Genomic DNA, 13,998 nt, shown 5'->3' on the forward strand with positions numbered 1-13,998 from the left:
AGAGAGATTGCAGTAGACAACCATGCACATCAACAGACACTATGAGGATTTGAAATAAGAAGAAATGGAAGAATAAGGGCTGAGAGGGACACAGTCAAACACAAAGAACCTGAAACTAGACAAGTCTATTCCAATAACAATGCACAAATGTTACTCCCCAAAGGGGAAAAAATCATTCTCAAACTATTAGAATGTTCAAGTCTTTGGGAAGCCAGATACCAAGTCTTCCCTTAAAAAGAGGGAAAGGTTTGAGAGCTGACTGGGTATAAATTCTTAAACTCTCATTCTCACTCATTAATAAACTGGCCAGCCACCTTATATGGCTACTGTTTCCTGGAACACAGTTAAGTATCCAGTTTTTAGTTGTCTTCTCAGTGGGAATCTGTCTGCACCCAAAGACTTCCTTGAGATATGAGTCAATGAATGGACTCAGCTGTGACACGCTCAACACAGTTCCTGATTTGGAAACACATTTCCTGTTTCATTTTCACCTTGCCTGTTCCCTATAAGGAGGAAAAAAATGGATCATGAGCAAAGTGGGCCCCATACTGTGAAACTGTGATCGCAACTACATTAAGAGAAATGTTTGATTCCAATATTTTAAGGCAAGGCAATGACTTACAATTTCTATGCATGGGACAGGAAATGAAAACATAAATATATTATCTTCAGCATGACTGTGCAAATAATATGTGCGGGTGTTTCTTTGGGTTAATTAACAGGAAAATTAATTACAACTTGGAGTGTCATTGCATCCATTCTAGTTGCATAATTTGATTTGAACAGATAGTCGTCAATTTATAACCATTCGTTTAGTAACAGCTCAAAGTTACAACAGCATTGAAAAAGGTGACTTATGACCGTTTTTCACATTTATGAGTGTTGCAGCATCCCCAATTCAGATGCTTGGAAACTGGCATGTAATTATGACAATTGCAATGTCCCAAGGTCATGTGATCCCATTTTGCAACCTTATGACAAGCAAAGTCAATGGGGAAACCAGATTCATTTAACAACTATGTGACTAACTTAACAATTCCAGTGATTCACTTAACAACTGTGGCAAGAAAGGTCATAAAATGGAGAAAAAAATCACTTAACAAATGTCTCACTTAGCAACAGAAATTTTGGGCTCAACTGGCCGTAAATCGAAGACTACCTGTACTGTACCTATTCATTATATTGGTAATTAATTCTATACAGCGATGTATTTCTTGAAATGAATATTTTCTACAGATTGAGACCCAAAAGAAAATTTTCCCTCAAATATTCCTCCTCCAGTTTGTTACTTCTTCATGAGATACATCCTACTAACTGTGCTTTTCGTGGTTTTGTTTAGTTTTACTTTGTTTGCTTTAACAGAAAGGCTCCCAAAGTAGCTATGAAAATGGCTGGGGTCCTCGCAGCCTTCCTTACAACTCCTACAGGACCATGGAAGAGAGGTTCCACAGACAACCCTTGAAGCGATTGGAGGTTTCTCCTGAGGGCAGTCCCGACAAGCCGCTTCTCTTCAACACTGACCTGCGCTATAATAGGGCTTTAACAGTTCGACAGAATGAGAACAAGAGAACCTGCGCCTTGCCACCAAGATATGCTCGTTCTGAAATCCTTGGCTACACCAGCCGCAGTGTTTCAAGCAGAGGACCCAGGCAGTTCTACATTGGGCCAACTAATGAGACGATGGTGGACTCTGCACCAATCAGCCCAGGAGTACCACTGTTTCATCGTGTGGGGAATAGCCGGAGTATGACCAATCTTTTGGAGAAGGAGAATTATCTAAATAATGGGGCTGCGGTGGGGCAAGTCAGATCTTCTTTGTATTCCCAAGGTGGAACCCAGCACAGGCATTCGAGCTGGTATCAGAACAGCGTCAGATCCCAGAACACAAGGGAAGCTTCCCTGCCAACTTCATTCACTGAGGCAGGTGGGAAGAGGATGACAATGACAGCGGCTATGGCCGCTGCTGGAGCAAATGACATCGTTGAGCATGAAAGGATATCTGCCAGCAGATCTCAAGTAGGGTACGTCTTTGAAGATGCACCACTATTAGCAATGCCCAAGTCTATTCACCTGGCCATAGTGCCATTTTAGTTCATATTGAGGCAGTACGTAGAACATAAAGATCCTTTAGTCCTCCAAATGTTGAACTATAGGTTAGTTAGAATTATGAACTGTAATGCCCAGAAGCTCAATCCCCATGACTAATAGTGACAGGTTCTAGGAAATGTAGTTCAAGAATATCTGGAGGAACACAGGTATTCTCCATCTATCTGGCATATGATATATTTTAGGCAGCCAAATTGTGCTTCTGCCTTCATTCATCTTCACTTCTGAATTGCACAGTACTGTGAGCCTGACTGTAGCTAAAGCAGTAGCAATAGCACTTAGACTTATATACCGCTTCATAGTGCTTTATAAGCCTTCTCTAAGTGGTTTACAAAGTCAGCATAAAATTGCTCCTCATTTTACTGACCTGGGAAAGATGGAAGGCTGAGTCAAGCTTGAGCCGGTCAGGATCGAGCTCCTCTGACAGTCAGCAGAATTAGCCTTCAATACTGCATTCTAACCACTGCGCCACCACATTTTTTTCCTGATTTTTTGATAATGCAGAGAGATTGATTTTGGACAATTTTTGATAATGCAGAGAGTTTGTGGCTTATTCAACAAAGCATGACTGGCAGAAATTATAGTTTAGAATACTATAGGAAGCCAGTTAATATTCCTTGTAATGAGTCCCATTGAACTAAATCAGACAGAATTCTAAATATACACATCTAAGTATGTGTTGTTAGGATTGGTTCATTTCCCAAAGGCGGAATGTTAGACTTTATTTTAATTCATGATTAGCCACTGATCCTCATTTCCCAATTCTCATCTCATTTGTTCACTTTTGGAATGCCTGCTGCATTCCACTGGTTCTAAGTGATTGACTTTGTATTTCCTGGAATTAAGTTTGCAGCCGTTAAGGTATACAGTGTCAAGAAGACAGAAGGGGGTTATTCATGTGCTATCAGGTCAGAACAAGTTTGTGGAGTGAGCTAGTTTCAGCTATGGCAACAACTGGATTGAAAGCAACAGCTTACTCTTCCAGGTGATCCCAGTGTTTGCTGACGCAGGATAGAAGCCAGGTATCTCAATCCAGATAAAAACAGCTGATAAATTTCAGACATATGGAAAAAAAGATGAGTGCACCTTAAAAAATGTTTCTTGAAATAAGGTTGAAATGGGATTTTTTTTGCCAGTATATTTTGTTAATTTTATTTTTATACAGAAGATGAGTCATTCTCCTTTAAGAAAGAAAAATCCCTCTTCTCACTATGTTTCTGGATGTGATCCCTTCATGTTAAGTCACTGTGTGTTTGGTTTCACACAGCACGTATGAACCCAGCAATTGTTAATAAAGAGGATTGTGTTTAACCAAACCTAGATAAATAACAGGAATGGCTTTAGACCAGGTTGGATGAGAAAACTAAGTTTAACAACATCTAGAGAGCTAAGGACCTTTATGTTTTACATATATTTGAAACTAAGCAGAAGCTGTGGAATAATTGAAACTGTTCCTCTTTACCAATCTCATATAGTAATTATGAGAATAAAAAAAGACATCATTGTGCACCTTCAACCCTTTAAAAGAAAGATGCAGTATAATGTAGCAATAAGTAAATAGCATACTTATTTGGATTTAATAAATAGTCGAATCAAGAGACTAGACAAATTGCTTGGAGATTTGTTAGAATAATTCATGGTCTGAATCTAGAATTTGTCTATCATGGAAGTCAACATACATCTTGCTAAATCTCAGAAGGATTCTGATTCCTAATAGACTTGTTAAGACGTGTTCTGGGCATCAAAGAATTGTTAAATATTTTGTTTCTATAGCTTGGTTATATCCATTCATAGAAGCAAACTGTAGGCAAGGCTGATGACTTTGAGGACAAAGATTGCCATCATGTCTAATTATGTTTTAAGGCTGCTATTCACTAATAGGAAGCAAATAAAAAGACTGAGCTGATACACAAAAGATGAAAGTCCCTCAAAATTATCTCAGGGAACTAAGAAATGTCTTGTTGTATACCTGTGTGATACTGGTAGTTATAGGCCTCAGACTAAACTCAGAAGTTATCAGTGTTAATTGAGAGTGGCTGGAAAAATAGACTCATGCTTGACTTATATAACAGTGCAGTGCATGGATTATCCTCATAGTTTTCCATAGGCACAAACAGAAACGCATTGCCTTATGCAATGGATGTGCAATGGAACATCACACTAGTTTAAATATACAGACCTGGCCCTACGGCAATGGAAGCTCTGTCTTTCAGAAGAGAACAGCTGGGAAAGATTCAAGAGAAACCATAGGAGAGGGAATGCTACTGATCCTACATCTGTATCTGCTGTTTGAGATAACTAATATGCTTTGCCTAATAGTAAGACCAGTTATTATAAAATGCTCCATCAAGATAATAAGTGTGGGGGGATTTCTTTTCTTTAAATCTCCCACAGGATTTTTCTCTTTCTTTCTTGATAGCTAGAGGCATCGTAACCTTCCAAGGTGTTGGAAACTTATGGGAGTTAAGAACAGTGCATCTAATGAGTTTCAGGTTAGAAAGGCTACAGTAATATGAAATTGGACATTAGATTATAGAAAAGTGTATGTGTTGTATATAATGACCTTATACAAGAGTGGTCTATGAAGGGACAGAGCAAATGCAGTCTGAAGTGCAAAATGGTTCTGCTTTATTATATATTGTCTAGAATTTTGGTTAGTTTTGGTTCAGTGTGAATTTGGGACTTAAACATCCATTGAGCCCATAAAACCCCATTCTTACCCAGATCATATACACTTTGGGTCCTAGCCTTGCTATTTGGGGATTATGGTTCTTGATATATTTTGCAAGTCCATTATAAAGGAAAATTATATTCCCAGAACTCTTATGAAAGGATAATGAATCTTTACCTTTAATATCATAATCTATCATCCTTTGCCACCTTTGTCCACTGAAGATGACATTTAATGACAAAGCTGCTATAGTTTCTCGTAAAAAAAATTGGTGGCCTTTTAAGATGGCACAAGCCGGCTGCTGTAGGTGCTATCTGGGTCAGCTTGGTTAAACAGGTTCAGGTCTGCTTGGATGGGAGACCCCCAAAGCAATAGAAACTAAAGAAAATATCCCAGTGGCAAATATTTGTACCAGGAAAGCTACATGAACATGATTAGGACAGACCCCTCTTCAAAAAGAGTTTATGTTTGCCTTCTCTTGTTGATTTGGTGTGTGTTTGTGTTTCATCATCCAGGAATCCAGAAGGAGAGATGAATCTGGAGCGTGCTGTAAATATATTGCAAAGTGAAAATCCCTTGTCTTCTCGGGTTTTGGCAGCAATTGTTTTTATACAGCACGAGAGCTTTCAGAGAGCAGAAGCCAGGAGGAAAGTGAGTGATAATTTTCTTTCTTTCTGTCTTCAGATTTTCAGTACTTCTTGCATATAAAGTCTTGTATGTGGAATTGGTAGAGGAAACTAATGGGCAGAAAGGAATGGGAAAACATCCTGGATTAAATCCTCTGTGGATATTAACTGATTTCCCTCCAGCTGAGCCCTGTTTTTCTCAAAGGGATGCATGTAGAAGGGAAGATAGGAGCAGACATGAAACAAACAAGAAAATTAATGTTCAAGAGCAGTCAACCCAAATAAGTCTGTATTGATGCCTTGCCAGACTTGGCTATTATCAGAAAACTAAACAGTGTTGTATACAGTTGATAATTAGGATGGAACACTTACCACAAAATATCAAAATAATAGGCTAGATTAGAGATATAGGTACTCCTTGACTTACAACTACACCTGGTACAGAAATTTCCATTGTACATTGTTGCAAGGTAGGTCAAACCAGACCCAATTTTACAACAATGTTTACAGTGGTTGCTAAGTGAATCATGCAGTTGTTAAGCAAATCCAATTTCCCTAATAAGAATTTTTTGCTGGAAAGTGGCAGTAAAGTTGCAAATTGTGATCACATGACTGTGGGAACACTGCAACCAGTTGTAAATGTGAGCCAATTTTCAAGCAGTCCAATTGTGTTTACCTGACCAGAGGGGCAGTGGAATGAGTAAATGAGTTGTAAATGACAGTACAGGTCAAAAGTAACATTTCTCCAAGGCCATTGTAACTTCGATCTGTTGTTAAAAGATTGTAAGTCAAGGACTACAGAACAGATCAAAAGCAACATTTCTCCAAGGCCATTGTAGCTTTGACCTGTAGTTAAACGGTCGTAAGTCAAGGACTATCTGTAGACAGACAGACACATTTTATGAAGGAAGGCATTTGCCAAGAATTTATAGGAGGCAAACTTGAAGCAGATCTACCTCTTTATCTGTAAAGTCTGTCTCCCATATATACTGTATACAATGTATGTATGTATGTATGTATGTATGTATGTATGTATGTATGTATAGACAGACAGACAGACAGATAGCTAGATAGGTAACAGATAGGGATGATAGGGATGATAGAGAAATAGAGATATATACATATGAATGTATTTACATGTATTTTAGATCAACCTTTGGGTAGCTTAATTGATTAAAAAAAGCTAGCCTCCTTAATACATTCAAACTAAAAATTTTTTTTTAAGAAAGAGCCAGTTTATTTGGATTTGGAGTTTCAGATCCAAGTACCCACTCAACCACAGAGCTCATTAGGTGCTTTAAGGCCTATCAGCTTCTCTTATTGTCATCTAATACCCATGGTTATGGTAGGAATAGAATAGCATGAGGGAAAAACTCATTGGGAGGGGGGGAATGGGGTATAAAAACTAAGCCTGGTCTTATCCCAAAATCCAACATTTTATTCTAGTGACTATGAACAATAACAAGAGGAACCCATGGCCATCTGTTTTGCCACATGATTTCCTAGAGAAGAATCTCTATATTTATCCTAAATAGTAGATATCTCTTGAAGCAAGGTCACCTTTTCTAGTCTAGTGTTCTCTAATGTTTTAAAAATATAACTCCCAGCATCCAACTATTTCGCCGAGTTGACTGAGTTTCTAGTGTTGTGATTCTAACAGATCTGAAGGACATCAGATTGGACGTGTGAGCTCCTGACGGACTGAAACGTATTTTCGTTTACCAGTTTCCTGCCATAATAGGAGACGATCTCTAGCTCTCCCTTTGGCTCCTTTATAAATAAAAAATGTCCTCACCTTCCCACAGGACTTTGGGCTGGAAGTCTTTGAGGCACTTTTCAGCCCACACAATTCTGTACCTCTTGTTTCAGTTCTATATTTGGTACACCAACACCTTTAAAAGAGGGTTATGAAACTGTTTATACAAGGGCTTAACATTATTTAGGCAGCAATATCCTTCCCTAATAAAGCCTGAACCACCTTCACATCTCAACAACTGATAAACAAGGAGAAAATACTGATCATAATAAAGTGTTGAGCATTCCCCAAATTATCAAAACAAATTCTCTTTCCTTCCTCTTTATCTCCTTTGCACTGAACACTTTGTCACAATCAGAAAACTATTTATGCAGACCATTTACTCTAATATAATTTAATGAAGGTCTGGCTCAGCCAGTGTTTTTTTTTAATTCAAGGATTCCATACTTTATGCCCTCCATATAAATTAGACTTTCATTAATACCACGTTCAAAACTGAAAAGCACCAGATGTACTTCAGCAGTATTCAGTATTCAGCAATCTTGGTCTAGCAAAAAAGATCTGGCCAGACAGTTGCTACTTTCCTAGGTGTTAGTTATTCCTGGGTGTATGTTACGTGAGGTTCTGCTGCTTTTATTTTGTGGCCTTTATTTTATTTTTTAAAGTATGCGTTCTTGTGAGGCTTCTAATCAACAGAAGAGGCATTTATAATTAACATTACATAAAATAAGAATTTGAATGATTTGTGTTAGTTGTATGCCCATTTATTTGAAACCTGCCAGTTTGCTGAATTCAGCCTATTGGTTCTATATGGATTTCAATCATTGTTTGTGGTGCGTAAGATTGGTGAGATTGGGTTCAATATGCTGAGTAAACCTAATTGGAGAAGCTGATCTAATGCTCTCTAAAAACATCTAAGTTGGTGTAGGAGATATATTTGGAGCCAGAGGACCGAAATGCTGAAATCAAAAACTGCTATATAGTACCGAATATGAGAAGCATCAAGTATTTATTTATTTATTTATTTAAGTAGGCTGCTGATGAAGTCATGGAAACCTTATAAGGAAAAGATGCTGAGTTTAAACACATAGGCATATAAGATGTGGACTGCAGTTCAATATCAGAAAGCAATCAATTGCTTGAAGGAACTACAAATGGTTCTTGACTTACAACAGTTTGTTTAGTGACCGTTTGAAGTTACAATGCCACTGGAAAAAGTGACTTATGACTGTTTTTCACACTTAGCGACTGTGGAGGCATTCCCATGGTCATGTGATCAAAATTTGGATGCTTGGAAAGTGACTCATATGTATGACTGTTGCAATGTCTCAGGGTCATATGTTCCCTTTTTGCAACCTTCTGACAAGCAAAGGCAATGGGCACGCCAGATTCACTTAACAACCCTGTTACTAAAAAAACAACTGCAGTGATTCACTTAGCAAATGTGGCAAGGAAGGTCGAAAACGGGGCAAAATTCACTTAACAAATGTCTCACTTAGCAACAGAAATGTTGGGCTCAATTTTGGTCATACGTTGAGGACTACCTGTTCAGTATTCAGTAGAGTTCATTTGCTTAGTTGAATCTTGCTAGTGTTTAGGAAGGCAGCCAAGAGGAGTTTGGCAGTTAGTAATCATCAACTTGTTTTGTGCAGTGAATTTCATAAGTTAATAACATAGTCCATGATTATTAAATTAATATTAAGAACGTATCCCCACCCTGGTGTTTTCTTAAAATAGTATTGCACATAGATTTCATATATGAAGAGTGAGGCACTATTGTTGTGGGATGGTCTGTGACTTAAATATTTACTTTATGAACGAATGTCACTTTTATTTTGTTAAGCTGCTTAACCCTGATCCAAACTATTAGATGTATTCTTGTCTTTGAACATATATTAATAATCTTTAATGGCAGCCAATGGGTTGCCTTATGAACTCGCACAAACTAGAGGGTGCATGGAATTATAAGATGCAATATTAATGGAAACTTACAAGAACAAGAGACATGCAGAATGGAAGGAGGATGATATTGATGTGAATAAGCTATCTGAGGAATAGGCCAACTGATACCAGTGCAAGTAGTCCTGACTTACCAACCGTTATGAAGTTATGAAAGTGCTGAAAAAAATTAACCACCATTACAATCAGTATATGTTGTCCTGTGCCAGACCCTTCCCACCCCACCATAGAGCAGACATATTGGAGAGGAAGGGATTTCAAGAGAGTACTGAAAGCTGTTTGCAAAGCACACCTGCAGCTACCAGTCCCAGGTGTGAGTGCTTTCCTTTTGATATGTACAAGAAAGTAAGCAGCACTCAAGGGCTGCAAAGGGTGGGAGAGGCAAACCAAAGCCAAAGGTGTAAAATGGAGTATAGTACAGTAGTCTTATCTCTTTCCAGCCTGAAAGCACATTCGATCATGTAATTTGCCATTTAGCAATCACTTTGCCTGACGCGGTGGCTCAGTGGGTTAGGATGCTGAGCTTGTCGATCGGAAGGTCGGCAGTTTGGCGGGTCGAATCCCGAGTGCCGCGTAACAGAGTGAGCGCCTCTTACTCGTCCCAGCTTCTGCCCACCTAGCAGTTCGAAAGCATGTAAAAATGCAAGTAGAAAAATAGGGACCACTACGGTGGGAAGGTAACAGCGTTCTGTGAGCCTTTGGCGTCTAGTCATGCCGGCCACATGACCACGGAGATGTCCTCGGACAAGCGCTGGCTCTTCGGCTTTGAAACGGAGATGAGCACCGGCCCCTAGAGTTGGAAACGACTAGCACGCATGTGCGGGGGAACCTTTACCTTTACTTTACCTTGCCTGATGGCAGAGTTGCCAGTCCCAATTAAGGTCATTAAGAGAGGACTACCTGTAAACATTTAACGTATGTTGCCCAGACTCTCCTGCAAGCATGGCCAGTGATTGGAGGAAACCAATGGTGGGATTCAAATATGTGAGCAACCGATTCTCTGTGTGGATGCCGCTTCCAGAAGTCCGTTCTGGGCCTGGGCAACAAAAGATTAACTGCTGGTTCTGCCGAACCAGTGCGAACTGGCTAAATCCCACCACTGGAGGAAAAGTACTAAGCCATATTTTGTTAGAACATCTCACATGGCTGTGTTGTTTTTTTTTAATGAGTTTTGTCACTCAGGTAGTAAGTTTGTTTTTTAAGAAAACACTGGGGCTGTAAAATCACTGGTATAGTATCCTTAACTCAAGACTGCTTATTTCACCCAACAACAAAATACTGCCGATCCGCCGTTCTGCAAGCCTCCGCCACCGGCGGAGGCTGGATCCGCACTCTGTAAGCCTCCGCCGCCGGCTGGATCCGCGCCCTGCCACCGGCAGAGGCTTGCGGAGCGCAGATCCAGTGGGGGGGAAAAGCCCTTTAGCAGGATTTGCCTGCATGCCGGCGGAGGCTGGATCCGTGCTCCACAAGCCTCTGCCGCCGGCTGGATCCGCGCCCTGCCACCGGCAGAGGCTTGCGGAGCGCGGATCCAGTGGGGGGGAAAAGCCCTTTAGCAGGATTTGCCTGCATGCCGGCGGAGGCTGGATCCGTGCTCCACAAGCCTCTGCCGCCGGCTGGATCCGCGCCCTGCCGCCGGCAGAGGCTTGCGGAGCGCGGATCCAGTGGGGGGGAAAAGCCCTTTAGCAGGATTTGCCTGCATGCCGGCGGAGGCTGGATCCGTGCTCCACAAGCCTCTGCCGCCGGCTGGATCCGCGCCCTGCCGCTGCGGAGCGCGGATCCAGCCTCCGCCGGCGGCGGAGGTCTAGGGGTAGTGGGGGGGGGCTCGCGGACATAGATGGGCTCAAGTGGAAGCCAAGCAGCCCTCCCGAATCTGGGCTTCTGGACGGAGCAGCCGGTGGTGCGTTTCAAAAAGCCAGATAAGGCAGACAGGGAGATGAAGAGTTCAACCGAGTTTCCTCTTTTGTTCAGGCTCCCCGATCAGACAAAGAACTAGCCAGCGGCAGGTTTCTCCCCTTTTCCCTCCCATCTCTCTTCCCCCAACCCTTGGGTCCCACAGCAACTCACGAACTCCAGCCGCCCCTTCTCCTTCGAAAGGTCTAGATCCCGAGATAAGATATATACAGAAATATACATAAAGAGAGACGGACGCAGGCTGTTGGTTTCTCGCCTCATCCCACGCACGCACGAGGGGGAGAAACAACGCTCTGGGCGGCAGAGTCCTGGAGAAGGAAAAATCGGCCGCAGCCTCGGGGTAGGCTTCTCCGGGGGCGCCGCCGTGATTCTGCAGGGGCCAGGTAGGGAAAACTCACCGGGGAAAACGGGTGCCGTTGCAGCGCCCGGCGAGTTTAAAAGCAGCGGGTGCAGATGCCTGAACAAAAGAGGAAACTCGGTTGAACTCTTCATCTCCCTGTCTGCCTTATCTGGTCTTTCAAGAGGAGGGTATTCCTTTCACTTCTTGAACTTTCCCAAAGACTTGCAAACTTTTCCAACCATTACTTCCAAGGATCTTTGATTTTTATTTTTCCCCTTGCAACCTAGAGGAAATGAAGGTGAGCTGTTGATCTAAGTTTCTCTCTTCTTCCTTTGTAATTAAACTGGAAGTTTTACGTGTGGAAGGGGTAATCTGATTTTTCCTTCTCCAGGCCTCTGTTCTGAACCAGCCAACTACCGGCCTTGTAATAAGGCAAAACCCCTGTTCAAACAGTAGAGACTGGAGAGCGTCTGAGGCTGAAAAGTGTCTGCCAAGATTTATTACTCAATTAACAGAACAAGAAACAAAAACACTGGAACTTGAATCCTCAAGCGGAAGGGTTGCTTTCAGCAACCAGCCCTTCCCCAAACACTCCTTTTATTTAGAGTTCAGGGCGTGGCCTCCCTCTGCCTCCTCCCGAGGAGACCCGCAGCCTTTCTCTGCTTGGTCCTGCTCGACTGCCTCCTGCGTCGGGCGTCCTTGAACAGGGCCAGCTGTGGGTCATCATCCTCCGCACTATCGGGCTCACGCAGCTGAGAAGAGGGCCCCGGCTGGGAGCTCTGCCAAGCCTCCAAGCCATCATCAGCCGGTTCGTCTCCCACACACTCCTCCTCCCCCTCATCTGAGTCATCCGATACATCTGAGCCGGCTGCCGAACCCACAGGCTGGCCCTGAGTCACAACAGCCTCTGCCGCCCAGAGCGTTGTTTCTCCCCCTCGTGCGTGCGTGTGTGTGTGTGTGTCAGACAGAAACGGGCGGCAGAGGCCTGGAGAAGGAAAAATCGGCCGCAGCCTCGGGGTAGGCTTCTCCAGGGGCGCCGCCGCGATTCTGCAGGGGCCAGGTAGGGAAAACTCGCCGGGGAAAACGGGTGCCATTGCAACGCCCGGGGAAGCGTAGCCTGCTTGACCCACGGCCTCTGAAATGTTCAAAATCCAACTTTTCTGCTTTTTGAAACGCACCACCGGCTGCTCCGTCCAGAAGCCCAGATTCGGGAGGGCTGCTTGGCTTCCACTTGAGCCCATCTATGTCAGCGAGCCCCCCCCCACTACCCCTAGACCTCAGCCTCGGTCCCCTGTCCGACCCGGAGGAGTATTTTTTTTAAAAAAACTTCCATCGGGATTTGTTCCTGGAGTTTAAATCCTTGCAGTCCGAAGCAAGAGAGAAAGCCACGACCTCCTCCTGCGGGAGATTCTCTGCCGGCTCCGAAGAGCTCGACCACCAACGCCAGGGCGGCAGAGGCTTGCAGGGCTGGCAGAGGTGGCGGCAGTCCAGCGTTGTTTCTCCCCCTCGTGCTCCCCCTCGTGCGTGTGTGTGTGTGTGTGTGTGTGTGTGTGTGTGTGTGTCAGACCCGCAGGAATGGCTAGTAAAGGTGGCGGCAGTCCGGCATTTGCGTTTCTCTGTGTGTCAAGCCCCGTGGGCTCGACACACAGGAAGGGGGGGAATGCCGGAATGCCGCTTCCCTACCAGCCATTCCCGTGGGTCTGACACACACACGCACGCACGAGGGGGAGAAACAACGCTGGACTGCCGCCAGCTCTGCAAGGCTCTGCCGCTCCCTTCTCTCAGCAGCCTGTTCCGAACGAAGGGACAGTTCTTTTTTTTTGTTGACTGGAGTATAAGCCGAAGTGGGGGTTTTCAGCCCGAAAAGTGGGCTGAAAAATTCGGCTTATACTCAAGTATATACGGTAATCCTTTTGAAGATAAAAACTTATCTGTATGAAAATAAATTATCTTCTCTTCACAGGTGTATTCCCTACTTGGTATTCCCAAACTTTTAGAGCTTCTGAATGTGCAGAATGAGGAAGTACAGAGGGCAGCGTGTGGAGCTTTAAGGAACCTGGTATATGAAGACAATGACAACAAATTGGAAGTGTCCGAGCAGAGAGGCATTTCAACCCTGCTAAGATTATTGCAACAAACCAGAGATGTGGAGACTAAAAAGCAAATTACAGGTAAACAAATGAGAAATGGTTTCATGGTGCATACAGATTTTAAAACTGATATCCTGGTTTATTACACACTCGTGTTGTGCTGGGTTTAGTAGGGGTGGTTCTCCAGTATCTTACAAGGCTTGGGAGGACAATTTTTATATCATGATTTAGCCATCTTGTCTGTATTTTAAGTAGTTTGTTATTTTTAAAGATACCCTTTATAACTACATAACCATACAATGGATTTTAGCATTTCAAAAAATCATCTGAATCCATCTAATGAAGATATATCTTGTGTCTTTTATTCTGCAACTTTTATTCTGTGATTGTTTTTTGGAAGTAAGCCACTTTTTTTAAAATCAGTGGGGTGGAATACCAAAATACATCCTTAGGGTGGGTCCATTAAATGAACAGAATTTACACTTCCAGGGCAAATGTCCCTCTCAGTATTCATTTTTCTAGATCAAGAAAACATGAGA

The 13,998-nt window shown here is 42.8% G+C and overlaps 1 protein-coding gene across 1 annotated transcript in view; it reads left to right on the forward strand.

Annotated features, from left to right (window-relative positions):
* The window catches only part of PKP2 (plakophilin 2), a 70,274-nt gene that overhangs the window by 21,983 nt on the left and 34,293 nt on the right, over positions 1-13,998 (forward strand). Inside the window, exons 3-5 of the mRNA XM_081330765.1 lie at positions 1,363-2,021; positions 5,293-5,428; positions 13,333-13,540. Of these exons, the coding sequence (XP_081186891.1) occupies positions 1,363-2,021; positions 5,293-5,428; positions 13,333-13,540 (1,003 nt within the window). The remainder of the gene's footprint in view (positions 1-1,362; positions 2,022-5,292; positions 5,429-13,332; positions 13,541-13,998) is intronic.

The sequence above is a fragment of the Vipera berus genome (genome assembly GCF_964194415.1).
Source record: "Vipera berus genome assembly, chromosome: 6".
Classification (NCBI taxonomy): domain Eukaryota; kingdom Metazoa; phylum Chordata; class Lepidosauria; order Squamata; family Viperidae; genus Vipera; species Vipera berus.